The sequence below is a fragment of the Dermacentor silvarum genome, chromosome 4 (assembly GCF_013339745.2).
Source record: "Dermacentor silvarum isolate Dsil-2018 chromosome 4, BIME_Dsil_1.4, whole genome shotgun sequence".
NCBI classification, from domain to species: domain Eukaryota; kingdom Metazoa; phylum Arthropoda; class Arachnida; order Ixodida; family Ixodidae; genus Dermacentor; species Dermacentor silvarum.
Genome location: NC_051157.2, coordinates 11,085,136 through 11,112,127, shown reverse-complemented (window position 1 = coordinate 11,112,127; position 26,992 = coordinate 11,085,136). Strand labels below are relative to the sequence as shown.

The 26,992-nt window shown below is 47.1% G+C and overlaps 1 protein-coding gene across 2 annotated transcripts in view; it reads left to right on the top strand.

Annotated features, from left to right (window-relative positions):
- LOC119449431 (PHD finger protein rhinoceros-like) overlaps nt 1-26,992 on the top strand; it is a 66,695-nt gene that overhangs the window by 22,873 nt on the left and 16,830 nt on the right. The window contains exons 8-16 of one of the 2 annotated variants that reach the window (XM_037712601.2): nt 3,812-3,870; nt 4,374-4,463; nt 8,533-8,714; nt 9,479-9,584; nt 9,686-9,751; nt 10,189-10,293; nt 15,590-15,747; nt 16,810-16,930; nt 25,986-26,111. In XM_037712601.2, coding sequence (XP_037568529.1) covers nt 3,812-3,870; nt 4,374-4,463; nt 8,533-8,714; nt 9,479-9,584; nt 9,686-9,751; nt 10,189-10,293; nt 15,590-15,747; nt 16,810-16,930; nt 25,986-26,111 — 1,013 coding nt within the window. The remainder of the gene's footprint in view (nt 1-3,811; nt 3,871-4,373; nt 4,464-8,532; nt 8,715-9,478; nt 9,585-9,685; nt 9,752-10,188; nt 10,294-15,589; nt 15,748-16,809; nt 16,931-25,985; nt 26,112-26,992) is intronic. The other variant, XM_037712602.2, reaches the window with a different exon arrangement.

Here is a 26,992-nt window from a genome sequence, read left to right as displayed (position 1 = left end):
ACGAATCTCACGGGGTCACGAAAAATATTTGTATTAGCCGAAATTCGTATCATCGAAACACAATTAAAACTACTGTCGAATCTCGATAATTCGAACTCGAAGGGACCCGAAAATTTGTTCGAATTAAAAGGACGTACTTTTGAAGTATTCGTGCACCATAGCCCGATGCACGAACGGTGCGAGTCGTGAAATATCGCGGCGCGCAAGCGCATAGCAAGCGCGGGCCACGAAACTGCCCACGCCGGGTAACGGTCGCTTCCCGATAACGACAGAAAACGAAGCTTCAGGGAGCGAGCGGGCGGCGCCGGCACACGGGTGCGCGCGGAGACCGTCGAAGGTGAGGGAGGAGGGCGGCAGGGAAGAGGATTTGGCCGCGTCAACTCCGCCGCTTCGGTGGCTCCCCTCGCCCTCCCTCTCAACTCCCTCGTAGCTCTCTCACCTTCGACTCCGTGCGCACATCTCCGTGCGCGCCCGCCGCCGTGCTGCGCCAGCTTATTTTAGCCGCCCCCTGAAGTTTCGTTTTCTGCCGTTATCGGGAAGCGAGCGTTTGTGGGCGTGGCAGTTTCGTTGGCCCGACTGTGCCTCCGCCGCTGCTTCCCTCTGCGCTGCTGCCGCAGCGTGCAAGGTCAACATGTGACTAGAAAATAGAGGAGAAGGGTTCACTGCCATTTTATCCGCGCGGCTGAGACGTCGGCACTAGTGTGTGCTACAATACGGTTGTCTAGAACACTCTAGTCGGCACGTACACGCTTGTTCCGGCACGATGCAGAAACGGCGACCTTGCAATTTGAGAGAGGGGAAAATTTCCGCCGCGGGTTCTTTTTTTTCCCCCCGTTCCTTCGCGCGCGGCAATGAGGGGTCTCTCCTGAGCTTTTGCTCTATGGCGGTGTCGGAGCAATGCCGGTCGGAGGCGCCGCCGCGTTATTTGGCGCGCTGCTAAGAGCATTGTCGGTGCGCGGTATGTTCGAAATAAGCGTGTTCGAATTAACGTGATTCGACTGTAGCTAAATTAAAGAGTCAGAGGTGAACTCACTCAGGCACATGTACGTAAAAAGCATTTATTTCTTGAAGCGCCACCGCTTCAAACTCTTCGCGCCCAGTCGCGGAGTCCGCGCTGTCCGGCGCCGCGCCTCCGCACCAAAAGAGGAGAGAAAGCGCGTGACTGCGCGCTGTTCTCTTTCGCGGCCGTCGGTGGGGCGGCGTTTATTCGTATCAACCGACGCAGGCTGAAAATCGATTCGTAACAACCGTTCTCTAGCACGTTGTAATATAATGGGGCTCGGCCGGGATCACAGGAAAATTCGTATCATCCGGAAATTCGTATTAGCCGTGATCGTATCATCAAGCTTTTACTGTAATTCATTTGCTTAAGAGGAAAAAAAAGCAACACTTGATTCTATTGAACAGAAATCTTATTGATGAAAAAAAAAATTTTCTAGACCTCCATATACTAGAACTAAGCTGTAAACAGTGCTGGCATACTAATTTGGTGTTCCCTTTAATAAGAGTAGACCGTACTTCATATGTTAATTTCTATGTACCTAAGTTACTGACAGCCACAAAGTTAATATACTGACTCTAGAGGAGAAGCTGGGGTGAAAAAAGTGGCAACTGCTAGGGCACTGCCATGTTGCTACACGTCATTTTTTGAACACTAGAAATATGCAAAAAGAAGCATTTATCCATAGTGTGTGTAAATGCTTCTTTATGTAAAGTTGTGTGTAAACAATGTGTAAACTTCATTCCATATATTTTTTAGAAAGGTCTGATGGCTATTTATAAAATTTTGATGTAAAATTTGCGGTGCGTGAAAGGGTGCATTTGAAGGTGCCTGAACTAGATGGCACCACCATGCCGAGGGAGCTTTGGTTGCGTTGATTGCATGTCTTGGCTGAATCACATCTCTTCGTCTGCACCTGCACAGCGTAGCAAAATGTCGGCGCCCTTGCGGTGAACGATTCCAGTGCATGGGAGCTACGAGGAGCTTTACCTCTATAGTTGGTTACATTGACTCTATGCTAATAGCTTGCAACGTTCTTGTTATATGCCATGTTAGGAGACTTCCGTGCAAGTGCAGCACCGTATTTTCTTGCCCAGAATTACAGTGCAGACCGCTTATAACGTAAGTCGCCGGAGTCCCGAATATCCGCACTATAAGCAGTACCGCACTATAACCAAAGCAACAATTTTCAAGGCCCGCACATATGCAAAACATGTGCACCGAGCAGCCACGCATATGCAACAGTCGAGGAATGCGGCTAGAACGTTCGCATTCAATTTACAGTCGAATCTCGTTAATTCCAACCAAATCACGCGGCGGCGCCTCTGAACGGCATTGCTCCGGCACCGCCATAGAGTAAAAGCTTAGGAGAGACCCCTCAATGTCGCCCGCGAACGAAAAAAAAAAACGCGGCGGAAATTTCACCCTCTCTCAAATGGCAAGGTCGCCAATTCTGCGTTGCACCGGAACATGCGTGTACGGGCCGACGTCTCAGCCACGCTACCGTAGCCACATGTAGAAAGTGGCAGTGAACCCTTCTTTCTCCTTTATGCTTCCTTGCACGCTGCGGCTACGGCGCAGAGGGAAGCAGCGGCGCTGTCCCAGGCCGGCCAACGAAACTGCCCACGCTGGCAAACGCCCGCTTCCCGATAACGGCAGAAAACGAAACTTCGGCGAGCTGGCGTCGGGCCGGCTGGAGCGGCGGCGCGTGCACGGCAGCGGGTGCGCACAGTGACAGTCGTAAGTGAGGGAGCTACGAGGGAGGGCGAGGGGAGCCACCGAAGCGGCGGAGTTGCCGAGGCGAAATCCGCTTCCCTGTCGCCCTCCTCCCTCACATTCCACGGTCTCCGCGTGCGCCCTTCACCGTGATGTGCCGGCGCCGCCCGCTCCCTGAAGTTTCGTTTACTGCCGTTATCGTGAAGCGAGTGTTGGCAGTTTCGTGGCGCTCGATCGCTATGCGCACCGTGATATTTCACGACTCGCACTCAAGATTCTGGTTTCAGCCTTACTGGCTGTTCGTTCGCACCACGTGCCCTTCTCCTCCACTTCGTCTCTCTTTCTTCCTCAAGCACTCCTTGGGGCGCCCGTTTGAGGGAAGCGTTCGTCATCTCCGCTGACTTCCGTACTCCCAGGCAGCTGCACTGTAACCGGTGTTTCGTTTCCCGCAACTGCACTATAAGCGATACGTGTATACATGGAGTGCTATGGGAAAATTAACGGGAGTCTGAAAAGATCGCACTATATCCGGTCCTGCACTATAAGCGGTTACGTTATAAGTGGTCTATACTGTAATAAGCATTAAATTTTGTGAAACATTTTCTGATACTCGACATTCGATATGATATTCAGCTGTATTTCTTTTTTCTCGAGTTGAAATCTACTATTCGGTATTTGCGCACCTCTACTAAAGCGTTAACTGTGAGGGTGTGGAGCGTGATGAGATGGTTTGCATGCGCACATTGGCTCCATAGCTTATTCGGTCATCCTATTGCCATGTGCGCTCTTGCCATGTGCACTCTTGCCATGTAGCATGTAGACTTCTATGGCTTTGTCATCCTTTCAGTTTTTTTCAAATTTTGTGAAGCAAATGGCATTGGCTGAACGAAGCACATAGTTCAGCGCAGCATTTGTTAACCTTTATTGATGAAGTTTGTAATGATGAGAGATTAAAAAATGCACATGGTGCGCAAGCATCTTAATTCATGTTTTCTTTTTTGGGCTGCAGTTGGTCAAGTATTTTTGTGTACAGGCATTGTCTGCTTTGTGAAAGATGTTTATTATTATAATTATATTTTTCCTTCTGTCATTTAGGCCTGGAACCCTTGCCTGAGCTGACCATGGAGATGATCTTGGAAGACTTTGAGAATCAGGTGAGGCATGTATCTTTGTTATTCGTGCAAGTATGTGCTGTAAGCATCTACTCTCACCTCTTGTGTGTGTTCTGAAGTTCTGGTCAGTGTTGTAGCTACTGCAGTGGCTTAGAGGACAACTTAAAATCTACTTTAAAGGCCACGATATGTGGTGCCTGAATCCAGCACACTGTGAGCGCTGTTTTGGAGTAACAGAAACCGATCTCAAAGGCGAAGCTTTTGCTGGCTGTAGTTATACTAGAAGCAATTGCAGAGCCGGAAACATGTCATAGCTGCCGTGTTTTGTAGATCATGTATTCACTTAGAAGTCTGAAGTGTGTGTCCTGCCTGATTTTTCTCCTTGGTACCAGGTCTGACATGTACACATATAATTTTAGCTTCTCAGTATTTGCCTCCTAATGTTGTTTCTGCCTTCAATTTTGAACGTTGATGTCACCTTGCATGGCCTTGCTATTACAATTTCATGCAGTCATCTCATTCTCTTTGTTGACTTTGTTTTACAGTGTTATGAAAAGCTTCAAAGAGAGATCCGGACGGAGCAAGGGTTGGGCATTGAGTACGATGAGGACGTGGTCTGTGATGTCTGCCGTTCAGTAAGTAGCATTCCTGCTTTTGTGTCTACTGCAGCACCTAGATGCTCGCGCAAGACAAGCTTTTGCTTCCCATGAAATAAGTTTCACAAAAAAGGTTAATTAAAAAGTTTTGTGCGCTTTAGTTGCGCATAGTACAAGTTCCTAAGCATTCATCAACAATGTTTGAGTACGTTACTTTCATATTCGGTCTTAGTCTTAAAGGGACACTAAAGTGAAAAATTGTTAAAGCTGTATTAGCAGTGCTGCCACTCTTGCACCAAAGTGTGCGAATTGAGATTTCCTGTGACATCCTTATAAAAAAGAAACGCAATTTTGCACTGAAGTGCGCCAAAATCACCAACTGCGCAAGACCTGTGTGGCCGCAGTGGTCTACAGGTGTGTGCACATAACTAAAGTAGCTTAATAAATCGAACTTCCTGATATCTATGCATTGCGGGCTGGACTCCCCGTCCAGCCTTCCTAAAATTACTAATAATCGGGAACTTGAAATATCCCAATTTGCCGGAAAACGAGTGGCTAAAAAAGTGCCGTATTCTCGAATGGACACTTCCGGGGATACTTTCACTTTCGTAGGATTTTGCGTGAGTAGCATCAAAACCTCAACATGTACAATCAACAGCATTCTTGGCGCTTAGTCCTTCGACGTGTCCTGTGCTAGTTACGTGAAATGTCGCAAAAGCGAAAATATCCCCAAAAGGGATGGTCCAAAAATAAGGCCAAAGTTTGTCAACGCATGGGTGCACGCACATAAGTCATTTGCCTACAATCCGGTCAGTTCGTATCTCTACCATTGTCATGCTGTTGCCAAATTTTGATGAAAGTACAGACAATGCGTGCATTGAATCTTCAACCCCTGGCAACATAACAGGGCCACAATTTTGTAGTGATGCCTTTTCCAGTGTCACTCCTTTCCACGCTTGGTTAGTGGTAATAGTGATGTTCCACCTAGGTTATCAATGGCATGAGTCGGCCGTGAACCATGGATGATAAGGACGGCATATAGAATTGAACGGAATGCATTGCTAGAAAACAGCAACCCTGAAGTCGACCGCACTACAATGGCCGAATGACAGCTGCTGCTGCTGCTGCCTCTTTTTTTTTTTTTTTTTTTTTTTAAGCAATAGTCACTGTTCTCACCGGCGCAGGCATGGAAGTTGGAGTCGCCACTGCTTAAACAACCTGGTCGCCGAGACTGTGTTGCTAATTAACACGTGAGTGAACAAACACTGGACAAGCGACACCAACACCGTGGGACTCGCACAGGAATGCACTTTTAGAGTGACTTGCTGGGGTTTCCTTGTCCTACCACAGTCCTGCGGTTTGCGTGCAGTCAGTACTGGAATAACTAGGCTTCGCTAGTTTCAGTTATGAGGAGGTGTCGGCAACATGGCCGACAGCCATGCTGCGGGGATGCCAGTGACATATCAAAGCCAAATATAGCTATTTCCTCACAACTCTGCGGTCATATTACCATGCAGTCGTGGAGGCAGAGCCCAAATTGGCAAACAGCATGTCTTAAGGTGTCTGAAGTTTCAGTCGTGTCAGTATAACCATTAAGTTTATGGGCCATGATGGTGCCGTGAAGTAGTTTGAATAATCTAGCTTTGCTGAATTCATCATCATCATCAGCCTATAGATGATTTCATGCTCACGATAACAGCAGCGAGCGTGCCGCCCCGAAGAAATTTCCAGTCACGTGCCTTATCAGTCTGCTATGTTGTAACGCATGCTTGCTTCTTTGCCAGTTACATTTAGCAGCTATGTCAGTGGGCAAAACTGGAAGCCGTGCAGGGCCTATGTTTCTAATCAGTTAAAAGGTCTATATTTATGTCCACTGCAGGATGAAGGCCTCTCACTGCGATCTCCAATTACCCCTGTCTTGCACCAGCTGATTCCAACTTGCACCTGCAAATTTCCTAACTTCGTCACCCCACCTAGTTTTTTGCTGTCCTCGACTGCGCTTCCCTTCTCTTGGCACCCATTCTGTAACTCTAATGGTCCACCAGTTATCCATCCTACGCATCACATGGCCTGCCCAGCTCCATTTTTTCCTCTTAATGTCAACTAGAATATCAGCTATCCCCGTTTGTTCTCTGATCCACACTGCTCTCTTCCTGTCTCTTAGCGTTAGTCCTAAGATTTTTCATATATAGCCGCCTGCCATGGCAGCTTGTCACGTATTTCGGTGGACTAAAGACAGACAGGGACAAGTCGCTCGTTAAAGACAAACATTTATAATTGCAAACAGGAAACGGCAAGCCACAAAACGCAAACAAGTTACAACACGAGTGAATTCTATGAATACCCCAAAGTCCTCAGATAAAAAAAATTCATAAGTCCAAAGTATTTACATTAAGTCCATCGACGTGGCCACGTCACCTCGTCGTCACGGCTTCCGACGACACGTAGTTTGGCCCGCCGATGCGTCGTAGACTCGAAGTCGCTGTGTCCGACGTTCAGTCCACGGTTGGCCTGGTCCGGGGGTCAGGACGGTGGGGTGACCGAGGCGCCTGGATCGCCCGATCAACTCCGCTAGCCTGCGGATCGTAGCCGCAAGGAATCCGGGAAGCGGTGCCGTCAGCCTGTAGCTGCGGCTTCCGGTGGGACGTCCACTCAGCTCGCGGGTCGTGGCCGCGGCAGCCGAAGAACAGCTTCCACTGGGTTGCCGCCGTCTCCGTGACCCGTCCTGTTCGGCCTCCAGCTCCTTCTGCCCCTCGTCGTCCCAGAGCGTAGCTGGGCAGCTCTCTTTGACTACGTGTCCCTTCTCCCGTTGGCCACGTAGCTGCGCGTGCACTTTTGCGCTTCTTCTTCTGCTTTCATAATGCATTCTTTTTATTCGGACACTCTTATTTTATAACTTCTTTCTTCTTTATTTCTGCCACCGACTCCACATGTCTTCTTGTTCTCTTTTTATCTTCTGCTTTTTCTTCTTTCTTTCTCCCTTTATTGGCTCATGACACAGCTTAACTGAAATCCTCGCTCGCTTGTCTCGTGTGAAAACGCCAGTGCGCACTCAGTTTCTTATTTCGGTACCAGCAAACCGTCTCCCGGGGCATTGCCAAACCTGTTGCGATAAGCATATTCGCCTATTTGACAGCGCGGGTTGCTGTCGGAAGCATACTACACGCCCAAACGCGAGGCCGTTCCCTGCTGCAGACTACGATCACATACGTTTTCTGGCTGCTAGATCCCATGTAAACAAAAAAGGTGCGAGGCACACACGATTGAGAACAGTAGCAGCCTGCTGCATCAGCTTTCCTGCAATACTCGCCTGCCTGTCTCACGTGCAAACGCCGGCAAGCACCCAGTTTCTTACTCCGCTGCCAGCAAATCTGCTCCCGGGTCATCGCCAAACATCTTGCAATAAGCATCTTCACCTATGAGTTTTACAGCGCGTGGAGCGTAGTACTTTTGGTAGGGTACTGCGTGCGATACTAGGCGATAATCCAAACGTGCAGCTGTTAAGCTGCTGCAGGTGGCACAATGTGAGCGTTACATTTCACTTCGATGGCATCTGGCGTTGCCCACCAGCTCGACTTTGTTTCGGTGTCCCGTCGCCGTCTTAAAACACTACGCAATAGGAAAACAACAAAACATGTCTCAGGTCGCCGAAGCCCCCACCAGCTCGACGCGCTGCGGCGTCTCGTGCCTCGTGCGCAACCATTTGCGCAACGCTTTGCATTATGTGGATGTCAACTACAGTTGAGTCTGTCAAATTTCTTAGTCACTTCGTATCGTACATTTTCTTGGTTAGTACATTTTTTTCTCATGTTTTTTTTTCCTCAAAATATATGAACTAGGTTCCACCGTATTTCGGCACGAAATTCTAAAAATTTAACTTTGACCTTCATTTTATTCTCTAATAAGCAGTCTATTACCACCATATTAATGTAAATATAATTGTGAATGAACACTTTATCACCTTATCACTCCCTGTGACTGAACACCCTATCAGTCTAAAGTGATTCAGTGTTTCTATTTAGTGTCTACAAGCACGCACCGCCTTGCCAGCCTCTTGAGGTCAGGTGAGTGAGCTGTCCTGAACTGCTCGTGTCTTGCTCTCTTGCAGCCTGACTCGGAGGAAGGCAACGAAATGGTTTTCTGCGACCAGTGTGACCTGTGTGTGCACCAAGCCTGCTACGGCATCCAGCGGATACCGGAAGGGTCGTGGGTGTGCCGGACCTGTGCCCTGGGCATACGACCGCCCTGTCTGCTGTGCCCCACCCGAGGTGGTGCCATGAAGAGCACACGGTCAGTGCAGTGGGGCTGCGTGTTCCATAGATGTGCATACTTCTAAATGATTACTGTTAGTATGCTCTTTGTGGATGTGTTGTCTATGTTCTGAGTGCTTTTTTCCTTCAACTTCAAGATCCCCACCACTCTTCGTATTTTTTTCTAAACGTTAATAACAATAAACACAGCAGCAATTGGCTAGATTTATCTGAACATCATTATTAAGCAGTGCCTCCGCCCAGAAGCGGTTATTAAAAAATCTCATTGCTGATAGGGTAGTCAAGCCACGTAATGGCAGAAAACTGTACCAATATGCTGTATTAAAACAGCTGTTGCTCCCGCTTTCTTCCCAGTCATTGTGTTCTTGTTATTGTGACTTGCACGTTGCTGCATCAGGTTCATTTCAAATTTTAGCCCTGTCACTCTCACGAGAAAGAGAGGTTGGGTGACAGAGAAGAGTAGAAAATAGGCCTCATTGATACAATATACTACAAGTGAATCCCAATATACACGGACGGAGGGAGGGGGGGGGGGGGGGCACATGTTGTACTCTTCTCATTTTCTTGTGTCTTGCACTTCACTTACAGTATTGAGTGACAAAGAAGAGGAAAGCCTGCTACCAACACTAACTTTCTAGCCCATGACACACGAATATTGATAAGCAGGATGGGGAAGGAGGAGAAGGGATGGAAAGATGACTGATATAGAAAGGAAAAGAGTGCTCAGGATTGATAGCTTTGCTGGTGTACGCTGCTCTCAATAGAAACATTCATTCCCCACAGGAGTGGCCAGAAGTGGGCTCACGTGAGCTGTGCATTGTGGATTCCGGAAGTTAGTATTGGGTGTGTTGAGAAGATGGAGCCCATTATGAAAATCTCTCAGATCCCGGTGAGTTGTAGCTGGCATTTGCTTGTTAATTAATTAATTAATTTATTTATTATTTAAATTTGTCTTACATCTGTGCTGCTGTTTGCAACCATGTTTTACAGCCTAGTCGTTGGGCCCTGACCTGTTGCCTTTGTCGAGAGCGGATCGGCGCCTGCATTCAGTGTTCCGTAAGTAAGGCTTTCTTTGTTCTTTCTCTTTCTTTTTTTTCTCAACGATTACTGAGAGTTTGCTAACTTTGAATTTCGTGGAAGTTGTGTCTTCAAGGGACACTAAAAAGTCCACCACTAAATCAGTTGAGACTGATAAAGGATTCTTTCAAAAGTCTATTTCCATAAGTGTACTGCTAAGAATTTGGTTACCAGAAGCGAAAGTGAAGGCTAATTTCTATTTTCGAATTTCGTGCTGAAACTCCAGCTTGTAGCTCTGCACAAACTCCAGCTCTGCACAAGGGCTGCTTTAGTCTCAGCAGGTTGCAAGTTGCCTTCTGCATCTGCTGTCCTGCTGTGCCATCACACTAGCAAAAATGACCAGCTTCATTAACAGCTGTCTTCCCAGCTGCAGTGTTACTGTGCATGTGAAAAGCATCTCTTAACTGTTTTTGCAGGTGAAGGCTTGCAAGCGGGCTTACCACGTTACCTGTGCATTTGAGAACGGCCTTGAAATGAAAGCCATCATTGATGACAACCCTGATGATGAGGTTAAGCTCAAGGTAAGTTTTGGTGAAACTATGCACCTGTGACCTTAACAATAGGGTGAGGGTGTGACGCCTGTCTCTCACTGGGAAATGGAGGTGGGCAGTGAACACTTTCAATGGTAGGATCTGTATAGCACACTTCATTTCATGTAAAAGTGTAGAGTAAATTAAGAGGTTGAAGCAAAAACTGCGGTCCTCCTAAGTAAGCATAGTGCGCTGCTGCAAATGCAATTTATGGTGTTTGAAACAGTGCGAGCCTCACTGCACGTAATGCAATATAACTTCATTGATGTGCAGTTTTGGCAAAATCAACTTTTCTTCCTCAAGAAGCATTGCCACCAATCCAGCGTTTCAACCATGTAGCCACTTCCTCAATGCTTTAACTTCTTTCTTTTCCTTGTTCATTGTCCTTTGCCTCTTGGCAGAAAACATCACGCTGTGAAGTGCACCTTGAAACTGGCACTAATATCCGTGCCACACGGGCAAAGTAAAGTGCACTTTGAGCGAGTGCACTTCGCGGCTAGTATCATTCGCATGCTGCCACACGGGAACGCTTAGTGACACTCGCTGGCGAGCGCACTCACTGGCGAGTGTGTTCTGCAAACTCACTTCGCGGCGGCGAAGTGTGTAGCCTTGTTAGCAATGAGCAAAAAATAAGTAAAGTATTATTGAAAGAGTCAGGAGTAATTTTTAATGACATTGTTTTAAATTGCTAACGTTACAAGATAATAAAATGTGCCACACCCCAAAAAAAGAACAGCAAAAAACTACTCTCGCTCTCGGGCATTTCACGACCACACCCGGTAATGGCTGCGCAGTTGTTTGGCAAAATCGAGTCGTTTTGACTGTTGTTGGTCAAGTTGCCGTCGTTGCCGGCGCGTGTAAAGGTGGACTGTAAATGTTGTTTCCCACAATAATAAACTATTTTCGTGCACACATTTTTATATTAACAAATATATGCTTTCCCATCTGACTCCCGATCGCCATGACCATCAATTTGAAAGAACACTTTTCTTTCTCGTGTAGCAGCGGGCCAAAGTGACACTCAGCGTGCTGAAGTGCACTTGCTCAAAGTGCACTTTACTTTGCCCGTGTGGCACGGGTATAAGCAGCACCTGCTGCGGTAGCTTAGTGGTTATGGCATTGTGCTGCTGAGCTCAAAGTCGCAGGTTTGATCCTGGCCGCGGCAACCATATTTCGATGGGGGTGAAATGCAAAAATGCTCACGATTTAGGTGCACATTGAAGAACCCTAGGCAGTCCAAGTTAACTTGGAGTACCCCACTACGGCTTGCCTTATAATCTGGTATTGGTTTTGGTATCTAAAATTGCAGAATTTAATGTTAATTTAACTGAGGCTCAGCTAGGCAAAGTGCATTCACAGTGGCTCATAGTGAGTCTGGAAAATGTAGTAGTGTCTCTGCTGCCTTAGTGTCTAGCTGTACATACGAAGCACCACATTGATGCTTGGCAAATTGTGTTGTCTCTTCTGTCTGCTCTTAAAACCACCGCCATTGGCATGTGGGCATGAGCATTTGTGTACCTCAAGAGACCTGGGAAACATGTCTCTTGTAACCAAAGAGTAGTCGGACTAGATCACTGCATCAAAGTGTGTTTGAACACATCTGCAAGAAATTGCTCAGGATGTCTTAAAGAAGTCATTCATCGTAGTTTGTTTTATTGCGATAGCAATTATATGGACACTCAAAGAGGATTTCTGCCATCACCGTGAGATTCTGTATGACGTCAACGGCGATGAAATCGTTGCTGCGCGCCGGTCGCTGCATGTGCGAGTGAAAGGGCGCGAGGGACGCGCGTTCTCACGGGGAGCGAATGCATGGCAGAGAACAAACGCGCGCTCTGCGCTGTGCTCCCTGAAGGGCTGCAGAATTACGAGTCTCTTTCCTCCTTTACAATCACCATATATATATATATAGAGAGAGAGAGAGCAAACGAGACTTCTTCCGTCGCACGAAAAGCTGTGGGGGGACGGGAGGGAAGGAGGGAAGGGAGGCGACGTTTAGCTGCGGCACCAAATGCGTATTTATATAAACACATTGCGAGGCGAGAAGGTGGTAAATACTTCCGATGCTGCTCGGCGAGTGTCCCGTTCTGATCTCGTCAAAAACCTCCGAACTGCCCCCAGAGGCCCTGGCAACAGTCACCAACGCCGCGCGCATTCGCTGCGAACGTGGGCAAAAGGTCGACGGCGTCAAGAACAGTTCTGCGCGTTGCTGGTGCTGCTGCATGTCTAAGTTTATACAGCTGATAAAACTACTATCCTTATTCCGTATAGCTCTCTACTAAGTTGTTATCGCAATTGATGCTTCGCCTTTTGGGTGAAACTGCCACATTTTTTAGTGACTGCAGATTGTATTACCTAGCTTCCTTCCCAACTACTGGACATAAAGCACTTCACTTTGTTTCAAGCCTTTCTGTTGCTCACAGCACCTTTGAAGTGCTTTTAGATGTTCGTCAGCCTCAACTGCTGACACTTCCTGCCCTGCAATGTCCTCTTCGTCATCCTCCTCCTCTGGTTCATCTTCAAGGGCACAAACCAGTTACTTGCGCGAGGAGTGCATGATCTGTAAGCTCTTCGTAGCACACGAGGTCCACATCTGCAGACACAAACTTCTCGAAAGATGCTGGAATGTCTGCGGTCTCTTGGATGCAGGAGAAAAACATACTAGCCGAAAAAATGTACGATCCGAGAAATGCAAATCGCTGCATGAATCGTTACGGACGAGGCATGAGATGCAGACACACGTTGATCTGGTGGGGCTTCAGCGGCTCGAGACATGTTTTGTTTTCCTATTGCGGAGTGTTTTAAGGTGGGAAATCGAAACGAAATTAAGCTGGTGGGCGACGCCGGATGCCGCCGAAGTGAAATGTGATGCTCACATCGCGCCGCCTGAACAGGGAATGGCAGCACATTTGGACTATTGCCCACTAAAAGCGTACAGTATGCTACCAACGGCACTATGCCCCACGCGCTGTAACACAGTTAGGTGAACATGCTTATTGCAATAGTTTTGGTGGCAATAGTTGTGAATGCTGCGTGCGACGACCTGGGAGGAGATTTACTGGTACCGGAATGAGAAACTGAGCGCGCGCTGGTGTTTTCACATCAGACAGACGGGCGAGTATTGCGGTGAAGCTGCAGCGGCAGGTGGCTATATACTGTTCTAGATTACGTGTGCCTCGTGCATTTTCTTGCTTACATGGGATCCAGCGGCCGGAAAGCGTATCATATGATCGTTTTTGTCATTGTTTGACAGTGTACTGAACGCTGGTGCCAAAAAATTTCGTTTTTTAGGAACGTATGAGGCAGAAAATAAGCATAATGGGTCATTTTTTGTGTTCTCGATCACAAACATTGGTGCTGGGAAATCGTATGTAATGGAAACGTATCAACGAGATTCTACTGTATTCTACTGTTATAACATGCCCCCGAACATAACGCGCACCCAGTCTTCGAAGGTTCAACATGCTGTTAACAAACATACTTATTGTTGAAAAAGTATTGTTTCGGCTTTTCAGTGCATTAATGTAGGCTTGTTTAACTACCAGCAAAGTGTAGTAATTACTACTAAAGTTTTTCACTTTGCCCACTGCTGATATGCAAGCACTGTATAATAAATGGAAGAACTGACCTCAGGCTTGACAAAAGCAGCATTAGTTTCTGAGCCACCACAGTTAGCATGCACTCAGTAAAATTCAGCTTTGATAACTTGTTGGCATCTTAAATTGCATTTTGTATTTCAACAAATTTTAACAACACCATTGGTTGATTTACTGCCACAAAAACAAGAATCAACCTCTTGTGCATGAACGTGACAACCACGCAGCTGGGTTGCATTTTGTTGAATGCAAGTTCGAGCGAGCCTGGCTGAGTAAAAGTTTGGCAAGTCCAAGTGAGCCCTGAGCAAAAAAAAATTTTTTTGAGCGAGTGTGAGTGAGGTCTGTTTATGTTGCCTACCGAAACAAAAAGAAAAACATAGCTAAATTCGTGGCGGGGATGGCAATATGATACCAGGTACATCACATGAGTGCAGAAAAAAAAAATGTTACGCGCGGGAATACGCGGCTCTACGCGGGAATACCCGTCCCCTTCGCGAACGCGCGCCTCCACTTTTACCCGCGTCTTTCACAGAGCACCAGTAGCGAAAGTTGGCGCCGCTGTATCTCAGGCTTTCTTTCGAGGAACCCGGTTGGGTTTCCATTGTAGCAATTGCTACATTTGAGTGGATGTCTCAGTTTCTCTTTAATTACTTATCTCCACCTAGCGGATTTCCGCTGAACTATTACGTCATACACTTGCCTTTGCTTCGAGTTGTCGACAAATTCGACTTCGCCCTGCCATCTGCTAGCCGCCTGGTTAGCTCAGATGGTAGAGCGGCTGCCCCGGAAAGGCGGTGGTCCCGGGTTCAAGTCTCGGACCAGGACGAATTTTTCTTCAACTGCGAGGCTTTCTTTCGAGGAACCCGGTTGGGTTTCCATTGTAGCAATTGGTACATTTGGGTGGATGTCTCAGTTTCCCTTTAATTACTTATCTCCACCTAGCGGATTTCCGCTGAACTATTACGTCATAGAAAGAAAGGTCTGTGATCTATCCCGAATTGCCAGAAATGCACATGTGCCACAGAAACAACTGTGTGCACACCGCACACACAAACAAATTAGAATTTGCATATTCTTTAAAGATCCTTTTTCCTCATTTTATCTTTAGAAGAAATAAATCTAGCATTGCCAAGGTCGAGCGCCGTACTTATTTGGTCCTTGCAAGACATCGTGATGAACAAGAAATTAGGAAATTTCTTGTATAATAATGACTCTTGTGCATACTCTTTTCCAAATTATTGGCATTTCCTATATATTAGCCTGGTATGAAGGTATTTTTGTCATTGATATGTTAATTCAAGAGAAAGTGAGTTTGTGAGATCTGTGGGCCAAGAAGACCTTTCTGGGTCTGATTGAGTAAGTCGGAGGGAACCCGACTGAGTTGAACTTTGCTGAGTTTTAGTCCGAGTCGTTCCGGCTGAGTATGATTCTAGTGAGTCCAGGTCCGAGTGAGCGCGGCTGAGTAGAATTTCAGTGAGTCTGAGTTAAAGCGAGCTCTTAGCAAAAAATATAATATGTGAGTGAGTGAGCTCCGTTTATTTTGCCGAGCTATGGCCAAGCGCCTAAAAGCAAATAAGTGTGGCACGCTTTGACAATAGGATGGCACTAGACAATCATTGTTGTAAACTAAGCTTGCAGGTCGAGCAAAATCTCACGGGCTTGGTATGTTCTGCCCTCGTGTTTTGTCACAGTCGTACTGCCCCAAGCACAGCAAGAAGAAAGAGGTGCACCGAAAGGAGGCGTCGTCGGACGACTCGGACAAGAAGGCAAGCCCTGTTTCCCGGGAGGGCCACCACCAACGCGATGCTGAGGTCAGCAACGAGGAGAAGGAGAGCGCCCGACTGGCCAAGTACGACTTCCCGCATATACATGTTTACACACAGCTGAGAGAAATGTGCTGTGAAAAGTAGGGCAGGATGTCTTCAGTTAAAATTTTGAGCATAATGACTAGCTATTCTTTGAATATTTATTCTTAGTCTGCTATTTTGAGGTATTCATTTCTTGTAGGCATGTGCAATTAGTTTGTTGAAGTGAATTGGAAGCGAATAAATATTGCATACATCGGGAATCAAATGGAAAAGTCTGGGAGCCCTCAGTTTCTGTTTATTTCTGCATGAAAGTGCATTTCACCAGCTGTATTGCTCCTAGCACTGTTTTTGCACTGCACTGCCAGATTCTGTTGGAGTATAATGTCAAGCACCCATAGTGTTTATTTTACATTGTCTTCCACATTTAGTGCTGCAAGTATGCCACGCAATTAAAGCACTCAACTAGCACACGGCTTCTACTGTTCCTTTAATGGCTAGTCAGTAAGCATCTCTGGCTCTGCAGCAGAACTGCAGCTGCTGGCACTTCCATCCCCCCTACCTACTGATTGCATTGCATCCATTGGCAACCACAGATGGAGCACGTATGCACAAGCCACACAGTCACAATTTCCAAAGTGGACTGTCTAAACAGTACAATAGCCAGGAAAAGAAACCCGGCAGAGTAAGTCCTTTATTAGGCCATCCAAATCTTGTGGCAAAGGTGGCATTTACCCCGCAGCTATTACGTATTTTTGTGCTATCACATCAGCCTTGGTGCCTTCCGCACTGCGCTTGGATACTAAGAACTAAGGCCGTGCTGACAAAGGCTTACTTGCCTCATTTGGCCTGTTTCAGGTAATCAGCTTGAAACTTGAAAACACATATTGTTGGCTAAGCTGGATAATTGTCTATCAATTGCCCAGGCCTTGGGAAAGCCGTTATTGTTTCATTAAAGGTTGTCAAGACTGTGACAGCAGACAGTCTTCAAATGCTGCGATAAGCAATGATCGCTTCACAAACACACATAGCGCTATTTCCTCAGTTCTTCACCCACTTGGTGTATATTTAATGCACCTTCGCTGCTTCTGTTTTTTCTTTTTCAGGATTCAGGCTATCGAGGCTGAGTTCTACAAGCATGTGAGCTTAAAGGAGACTGCCGAAGCCATGTCCACAGACCCTGTGGTTGTTGACTTCGTCTTCAACTTCTGGAAGCTGAAGCGCAAAGTATGTCTCCTGTTCTTTGTTTGATTCTTCTAGGCGCCCTTGATCAGTGCTCTTCTGTCAACAGCTGGCATGCTTTGTGTCGAATTCATGGCCACTTTCCTCTTTCGGCGCTGTTTTTGACAGCCGTCTTGTTCCATGTGGCATTCCACATATTGTTCTGTCTTACCATTATGCACTGTGGTACAAAAACTACTTTATTTATCGATTGTACCGCAAGCGTATTAATTTTTTTTTTTTTGCTTGAACTCGACCTTTGTGTTACATTCGATAATGGCAACCTGTAGCTTTACACTCTTGATTTAATTCATAGACAAATCGACTGAAGTGAAAACTTGTTTTTGTTCGAATCGGTGCCATTTTTACTGTGTTTGGGACTGGTGTTACAGTTACGGTGCTGCAGTACCCTTTCACGCTTCGACTCCATTCTTTCACAAACCTTATGGCAATGCAGTGTGTTTGGTATGACGCTCGCTTCGAGAGCCAAGCAATTTTGATGGCTGAGGAGCTTGGAAACTCCACCGCGGCTTGGCAGCTCGACGTCAACCAGTCGACAATTCTCAGATGCAGGACCAGGAGGAAGACTTTTTTAAGAGGGGACTAGGGTCTTCGAGACCGAAAAATCGCGGAAAAATCACTTTTTTGAAAACATTATTTTTGGATTCTACAGTGTCTGATGCATTATCTCAGAAAGTTTCACGCATCTTGGACCAATATTTTGGTCGTAGTGACGTTTTGTATCACGTCGGCGAGCTGCATTTTTACTTATGAACGTGCAAAAAAGGGCCTTTTCCCGTGATGCGCAGTTGCCGTTCTAAGCTTCCGATCGCAGCAATCTTGGTCTTGTTTGAAAAATCCACTCTTCTCGTTTAGTTTTTGCGCCACAGCTACTCTGTGCACTGAATGGCTTCAAAGAAAAAGCCTGCAAAAAAGTCCCGATGCGCAATTCCATTCGTCGACTGAAACGCGTGACCATAAGCACGCCATGCCATTGGCGGATTTTCGGCGTCGTCTGCTTGGGCTGCTCAGGCGTGCGAAACTCGGCACGAAACGATGTCGAATTCGGTTTGCTAGATGCCGCGAATGGAATAACCGAGGGGTGTTAAACTCTTGAAAGTGCGCAGTAGCTTTGAAAGATGCTGCCGAAGCCTTCTCCCCCCCCCCTGTGACTGCGAAATAGGCTTAGCGGATGAAAGAGGTACTGACAGCGGCCTGTGTGCACGCGGCATTCCAGCACAATTACTGCAGCCTGGCGGTTTGGAGCAGGTGAAGAAGACTCAAGAAAAAACTGCGAGGCTGCTTCTACACCGGCTACCAAGCGAAAATCGCATTTTCTCGCTCACACTGAAGCCGCCACGCTGATGCCGCCGCGGCTGGCTCAGATGCGCTAGCTGGCGACGCGCTTGGTTATCGTACGCCTGGATTCTATAAATACTCTGCTGTCTTGCATAAAGCGCAGGTTGCGGTGCCACAGTGGACAAAGGTGAACGGGACAGCGGTCTCGCCTTAGAGATAGTCATCTCGTGTGCAATCAGCGGCGATGCCGCGTCGGCGCGGAGTTCGCGGCGTGTGAGCAGCAGCCGCCGTTCACGCGTGCACGCCGTTTCTCGTGAACTGTCTCGCTGTGTACGACACGTGGAGCACCAAAAACAAAAATTGATTACGAAAAGTCAGTAAACGGCAGTGACATTTTTTGTGATAAAAATATCATATCGTGCGCGATCTACGCTGATGCCGCGTCGACTAAACGTGCAACCCATCCTCGTGAACAATCTCGCTGCGCGCGAAATGCGGTGCACCGGTAATCAACAAACGACACCTTTTTATTTATTTTTTATTTTGCTATACGAAGCTACAGTTAAACCTGGATATAACGAAATTGACAATTCCCGAAAAATTTCGTTAGAAAGAGGATTTCGTTATATGCAGGTTCGGCACGAAAATTGGAAAAAGAAACGCTTACCGTATGTACTATCGCACAAGATTTACCCCCAATACACTAAAGTTGCGATGAACAAATAGTCCCAGTTTCCCGCGAAAGGCAAAGGTCTTTGCGATTGCGACAGCAAATTAGCAGACAGCTATACGAAGTAAGGAGTACAGTCAAACCTCGTTAATACGTACCCGCTTAATGCGTAATTGTGGTTTAAACCTAGTCGCGAAGATTCCCCCACCCAGCCCCCAATGAACCCCATGTATTGGCTGACCGCTAAAGCCGTAGTCGCTCATTGCCCACCAAACGGTTAGTGCGTGCTATTTTTCTTGTTCTACACGCACAGGCACAAAATCGACAAAATCTCATGCGTGCGGACGTTCGATTCTCGAGTTGCGAAGCCCGGACGACAGTCGCCAGCGATAGTGAACTTACCACATGGCCACCATGACGTATTTTCTGCCAATTGCCGCGCACAAAGGCATGGCCTTCGAGATAAGTTCCCGGTAACGTGGAGAAGCTGCCGGTAGGGGGTGCGAATTCGCTGTCGTCGTCGGAGTAGTAACCGCGCAGAAGCACATTTTATTGCGAAGCGCATTTGTGCCGTCGCCGTGGACGTCGCTTTAAGGTTCCGTGTAGAGTCCAAACACGGCAACATTGTCGCCGCGCGCCGTACGCTGTGCGTGCGAGTGAAAGCTTGCGGGGGTCAGCCGACTCAATCTCGCGCGCGCGAGGGAGAAGGGGGGGGGGGGGGGGGCAAGCGCGCTTCTGCACTAGGCATGGCGGGGGAGGCGAGAAAGGGAGGTTAGCGGCGGCTGCCGTATCTTGAAAGCGATCTGCGATGTGGAAAAAGTGTGCGCACGCGCAGGCTTATCTTCAAAGGGAACTGCAGACAAGGTCAATATCTCGTGTTTCTTCATCGAAGCACTCATCCTTCGGATGTGACACCAAGTACTGGATGCGTGGACGCGTGTCGTTTCGCACAAGCGCGAGGCGTCGGAAACGTAGAGCGAGCGACACGATGGCGTCGTAGCGTCCTATCGTGTCACAGTGTCAAGTTAGTGAAGTGAAGCGCAGAGACTTGCGCAGTAACCAAAGAGTGACGCAGCCAGCGCGTTGAAAAAAAAAAAGTTTTTTTTTTCTTTTTTTTTTTCTACGGCAACATCAACAGGAAAAGGAGAGTGCCGGCTTGGCGGGCTGGGTCAGCTGCAGCAAGTGGCGGGGTCATGTTTGAATGAAGGGAAGGGGAAAGGTCACGCCCGCGGCGGCAAGATTGCAGGGTCAAGGGATGCAGGCCCGCCTCGCGCACGCTCGCAGGCATGCACACGTGGGCTCGCTCTCGCGCCGTGAATTCGAGCTCGCCAAGCGCGACGCCGCCGCTTCGCATTCTGTCGCGGCGAAGAAGGTGCTTCCGGTTGCTGCTCCTGCAAAAATGACAAAATTTGGGGCGAAATCTCTAGGTTGTCGGCGGGGAAAATTCGTTATATCGAGGGGGTCTCCCACTGCCACTTCGTTACGTAGAGGTTTCAAATACATGTGCTTCTATGGAGTCACGGCGGGGAATACAAAAACTTCGTTATATCCAGAAATTCGTTATATGGAGGTTCGTTGTCAGCAGGTTTACCTGTAAATGCATTATGCTTGAAGTGCTGCAAGCAGGGCTTACTACATAGTCAATTCTAAATGTAAACATGCAAATAGCCTTACCGTATTGCACTGAGTAAAGTTTTTTTTTTTTATCTCATTTTTCTCAAAACATGGTTTTTGGTCACATTGCTTGTTTGCTGCATCAATATCTTTGGACCTAGGACAGCTAGAGCTATTATTTATTTTGCAGCACAAAGCTAAATTTGTTCGCAAGGCAACGCTGAGAGCGTATTTTTAATTTTGAACTTCAAAAAATTTTTATTTAAATCTACATTTGCTTTTATTATTGATAATGCCAACACATAACTTTAATGGGTTGTAAAATGACGAATTATTGTTTAATTTCGAATCTGCTTGCAGCATTGCTATCCTTATGCACTGTAGTATCCAACTATATGTTGTTTACAACTTTCGCTTTAGCAGGTCAATTTTAATTGTTTCAACAAACAATAGAAGGTGATTATTAATTATCTCGACAACCACTATGTATATGCAAAATATAATTGTATATTTAAAATCAACGCAAACAACTGAATGAGCATTTGCAGTTTTATCAAATTTCATCAAGAAATAACAAAGTTATCACAATAACCCATGTCCGTCCCCCCTTATGCAAAGCCGGTCGCTAAGGCTCTGTGGACTTCGTAGTGGCCTGGTACTGCCCCCGAATGAAATGGTTGTGCCCACTTTTAAGCAGTGCTTAATCTCAAACGAGCTCGACAGCATGGAAGATGTCTTAATCCTCGGGTGATCGCTTTCAAAGATAGTCGAAACCTGCAATAACAAAATTGCCGAGGAATGCGAAAAATTCCACTTTCGCGGAAATTTCATTGGCGCAAGAATGAGATAGTAGATAAGACAGGGAAATGGCTTCCCAAACAAAAATTGATTACGAAAAGTCGGTAAGCTTACTTTGCCGAGCCTTGCCTTGCAGCAACTTGACCGTCTGCCTTCACACAGAAAAAAATCGGTCCATTGCCATGTTGTCGTTGTGCTCGCTGAAAAATTAACAAATTGTGTTCAAGGCATCTAACACATCTCGCGGGTTAGTCTTCTTCTCTTGACGGTTTAGTCTTTGGTATTCCTTGATGTCTTCAGCTTCGCACACATTACTTATGATGGCCTCATCTGTGCAAACGAACTTGTCAATGCTGAGGCCATCTGGCCATCTGGAACATTGTTTTTGACATAAAGTTCACCCCTGTGTTGGTCAGCGATGGCGGCACTGCGCCGGCAGCACTGTTATTGAGTGCGCCTTCGGGCAAATCTTTCTCTGGTGTCGCTGGATCAATGCATGATGCCTGCTGGAAGGCATGAAACTGGCGTAAAGCAATTTGCAATCACAGCTGGACACGTTGCAACCCATGCGGCGGTCACCACCTCAAGCGCCATGAACAAGTTCACATCCGTGGAACGCTTGACTTGAAGGTTCAGCAGAAGACGCTGAATCGGTGTTGCTCAGTGGCTATGGTGTTAGCTGCTGAGCACGAGGTCGCAGGATCGAATCCCGGCCACGGCAGCCGCATTTCGATGGGGGTGAAATGCGAAAACACCCGTGTACTTAGATTTAGCTGCACGTTGAAGAACCCCAGGTGGTCCAAATTTCCGGAGTCCCCCACTACGGCGTGCCTCATAATTAGAACTGGTTTTGGCACGTAAAACCCCATAATTTAATTAATTTAATTTTTAACGCTGAATCAGCCTCTCTGTATAGGCCCACTTGATGCTGGGAATGACGCCTTGGTCAAGCAGCTGCAGATTGGAAGTGCAGTTTGGTGGGGGAAAAAACCAAGCGTATGCTTCCGAGCTCCACCTCATCAACATGATGGGTGCTGCATTTGAACCAAAAAAAGGCACACGGACCTGCCTGCCTTCTGCATGTTGGCATTGAAGGCCTCAAGCAAGCTGCCAACTATGGCCTGGGTCACATTGTAATGAACGGGCAGCCTATGATTGTCCTTGCTGCCGATGATAAGCAGTGGCCGTTTGTTTGTGCTGTCCATGTTATCGTACGACAAAATTGTCACACATCGCTTGTAGGATAAGCTTGTCTCATCTGCATTGTTGATATCGGAGGGCTTGTACTGTTCCATTACTGCTTTATTGATCAGCAGCCACGACGACGTTGTCACTGGGTCGATCGATGGCTGCTGCCTCCGCGGAAATGACTTTGGCCGCTATGTCGTGGTGGGCTTTGAAACGACTGAACTAGCCAGTGCTTGCCTTAAAATTATCGTGCCTGAGCATGCACGTTAGTCCAGCACCTTCTGTTGAAGTACTGTGCTGGACAGCGGCACTTTGTTGGCACGCTGTTCACAAAACCATGCAAACACCGCCTTGTCGATGTCTAGGAACGCTGCAGCTGTCACTGTTTTGTTTGCAATTGCACCCCAGCACCAAGCAAACACACTGCTAACACACTGTTCTGACTGTGCACACACAATTATGTGTACGGTACACAAAGTCCGACAATGCATCATCGGCGTCTTTACGTGTGGATGTGCGTTTGGCTAATGAGCGATGATGGATCAGCAAGCTATGCAGACGGTTCTGCTCAGCGTTAGACGATGCCGTGATGGCACACGGGACATAAATGTGCCCACTGTGTGTTTTCGTTTTTAAAATTTATGCTGCATTTCTGAGCAGGACACAGTGCAGTACAGTGGAATCTCAATGATAGAACACGGCTAATACGAATTACCGGATGATACAAATTTTTCTGTGGTCCCGGCCGAGCCCCATTACTTTGCATTGTGCTAGAGAACGGTTGTTATGACTCGAGTTTCGACCCGCGTCGGTTGATATGAATAAACGCCGCCTCACCGACGGCCGCAAAAGAGTAGAGCGCGCAGTCACGCGCTTTCTCCCTTTCTCTTTTGGTGCGGAGGCGCGGACGCGGCGCTGGACAGCGCGGAGGCCGCAACTAGGCGCGAAGAGTTTGAAGCGGTGGTGGTTTTGTTGCTTTTGTGCTTTTCCTCCTTTTACGCGTGCCATCGGCCGGACCGAGTGGCTGCTGTGCTTCGGGCCGCGTTCTTGTGTTTGCGCCATTTTGCCTAGTCGCAGCGAGCTATGTCTATCGAGATACGATCTCGGCTGATTCGCGCGGCCGTACGCCGAGGCACGGGAGCCTCCGTTGGCGCGTCTTCCGTCGACTGCGTTATCGGTGCCGATGGCATAGGGCGATTGTCTGTTTCGCTGCTGGAGTCACATGGTGCAAGATAGCGCGGCACGTTCAGTCGGGTGCTCCTCTGCTTCTCCCGCTAATCGCCGTATTTTTCTTGCCGTAGGAGGCTTGTGTGTCAGTATTCCGAAGGCGTGCTTCGTCCAAAATTTCTTCTCCAATGAGCAACTGACCCATCACTAACCTGGGAGTTCTCTGTAATCCGAATTCTGCGTGTCAAGTGAAGACGCCGGCGTGGTTTATGAAGCAGACAACTGCGGTTGCCATCTTGCCCCTGTCACAGCAGCAACCAATGGAGAGACGCCTTTCAGCACGGCAGCAGTCCGAGGCCCAGTTTCATCGGAGGGCCCGTGTGACTACCTATCGCAGACCCGCGCTTCTTTTGTGTTTGTGCATTTGTTACAAGATGGCGACTACGGACGAATTGAGAAGTGGAACTGCGAAACTTTGAGCTTTTGAAAGATACCAAGATGGCGGCACTCGGTGGCGGGAAACACAAGAAATGTCTCTGTGAACTGCGGTGATTTACGCGATTTAAAGCTGTTTTCTCACCCTGCGCACTGACGAATTAATCTTTTTCGGGCACTAGTGCGTTTTCAGCCAAACCATTTTGATACACCGTAGATTAGGCGTTGCAGATACCGAAACGCGTGGTTTTCAAAAATCGATTGTTCTCGCGATTTTCGCAATCTGATCCCCGCGTCCCCCCTTAATTTGGCTAGTTTAATTGCGTTTCGATGATACGAATTTCGGCTACTACGAATATTTTTCGTTGCCCCGTGAGATTCGTATCATCGAGATTCCACTGTACTCGCCTGCTGCAGTACTTACCCATGATAGTCATCGTCATCGCTGTCACCTGTTGGCAGTAGCCCAGAAAGCGCACTGTGGCAGTAGTTAATGCAAGTTAAGGGCACAACCAATGCATTGGAGCAGTTTTTCGACACTGTTAGCATTACGCGAGTAATATGCAGGCTACCATTTCAGAAAATTTCGTTAATGCTACACTGCTGTCGCAAAAAGTTGCATTGTTGCGAGATATGAAATGCATTGACACCTATGGGCGTTTGCTGGGGATTTGAAAATATTTTGTTGCCTCAGGATTTCGTTAGCACAGGCTTTGACTGTAGTTTCGATTTCACGAGACTCTGGGCCGCGATTTTGTAGCGATGCCTTATGACTTTTTCTATACTACTCTTATCATCCACCGCTCACGGCCGGCTGATCCTGTTGATAGCGCGAGCGGACCGTCGCTCTGACCACTGACAAAGCGCGAAAAGCGCGAAAAGGCATTATTACCGGAAAGGCATCGCTACAAAATACCGGCCCTGCTCGAACCAGCACCGAACCCCTTGAAGTATATGGCTGACAGCTTTCTTGGCATTGTGCGAAGATAGCAAGCTTGGCACAGTGCCAGAAACACTTGTAGGGGGCGTGTTCTCTGCTGAGTCACGCGAAACTTTGCGAAAATGCAACTATCTCTACAGTGGTCGCCTGGGAATACTGTTTAAGGAAAGCTTTGCCTCCTCCCCAGACGACGATGAGCGAAGAGAACTCGTTTTCCAATTGTGGTTCCTTGAATTAAGATACCATTTCTTTTTCTATTAATCTTGTGTTACATTCTTAGTTTCTTTCAATTTTTAAAATTTTGTGTGATTGGAAAGTTGGCCCTCGCGTTACAATCGTGGTCGGGTTGCATTCAAGTAAAATACGGTACGTGGAACATCTGTTTCACGGTGCGTATTGGGTGCATGTGTACAAAACTTGGTCTCAGGATGCCTTCAAAGGGACATGCCTCACGTACTCATTGGCTTCGATGCCACATTGTGAACCTGTGCTGTGAAGTAATTAATTTATAAAGCTAATTAGTAGTACTATTCAGTTATTTAACTGATAGTCGTTTCAGAATTGTGATTTATCAGGCAAATAAATGTCCGATTGTGTTACCAGCTGAATTGGTTGAATTGTGCCACCGTTTGTGGTTTCTGAAGAGATCTAGTAATGCAGCTAGAAAAAGAACAATATAGCCAATGGTTTGTTTGTGTGTGTACATGTGTGCGTGTGTGCATGTTGTGGGCCTATGTTCTCAAAGGATCACTTTCAGAGATATCATTCTCAGTGCGTGTTGATTTGTCAAGCCATTGATAAGGCACTTGTTGTCCCAGGAAGGTATTGCATTGAAGCATCCCTTAAAGTAATCGACAACAGTACGAGCCGTGCTCTCTGCGTGCTTCATATACAAGGGTCATTTTGCGAAAAGGTGCTCAACTGATGGTGTTTCATTGTGCTCCTAACAGGCGAACCATGACAAGCCTTTGCTGATGCCTTTGAAGGAAGAGACGGATGGCTTGGATAAGCTAGAAGAGAACAGCCTTTACTCACGTGTCAAAATGTTTGTCCATCTGCGGCAGGATCTGGAAAGGGTACGGTGTCCGTCTTCCAGTCTTCGGAATCTCTTGCATCTTGGCACAACCTCCTGCTATGTTGCTGCTGCTGCACCTCCGCTTCAGTCCTGTTGCTTCGAATAAATGTTTCGGTTTTTCCTTCCTTGTTTCTGCTGCTTTACGACTTTCATAGGCTGCTGCAATGCTTTCATCCTGCATGATTACCTTATTACATTCTCTCCTCATGACCCTGCTGGCTTTGCTCACTTTGGTGATAGGGTTTGCATGTTGCTGGAGCTGCTCCATAGCTTTGTCTTGCATATTTGCAGAAATGGTTTTTTTTTTTTTTTTTTTCCTATGGCTTGTCTTTTCGTGGCTCTGATGTAGCGTTGTAGTGCACGTTAAAGAACCCCAGGTGGTCAAAATTAATCCGGAGCCCTCCACTACGGCGTGCCTCATAATCATAATTGGTTTTGGCACGTAAAACCCCAGACAGAAGAAGGCTCTGATGTACTAGAACACCTTGCTACTTCGTTAATTGACTCTGTACAGTGTAAAAGCTTCACAGATGCAGTTGTAATGATGCTGCATATCATTGTGAATGAAGCTGAAATCGTACATATTGCTGTGACATGGATTTAAGCAGCAGGCAAAGCATTTATGACAGAAATAAGACCAGTTCGATGGGTTGGTTTAGAAAGTCGGAATGTTGCAAAATTGTGTCATTCAATGTCTTCGTTATGATGCTGGTCGTGGCATCAGCAGTATTCTTGAAGAGCGTTGAACCAACTGTCACCAACTAAATTTTGGGTATAGTGATTATCGTGAAATATAATGTTGAAATAATGGAGCATAGTGAAGAATGAAATGTAAGAGCATTGAAGGATTGCTGCACCCACCCCCTTGTGAAGTTTCATATA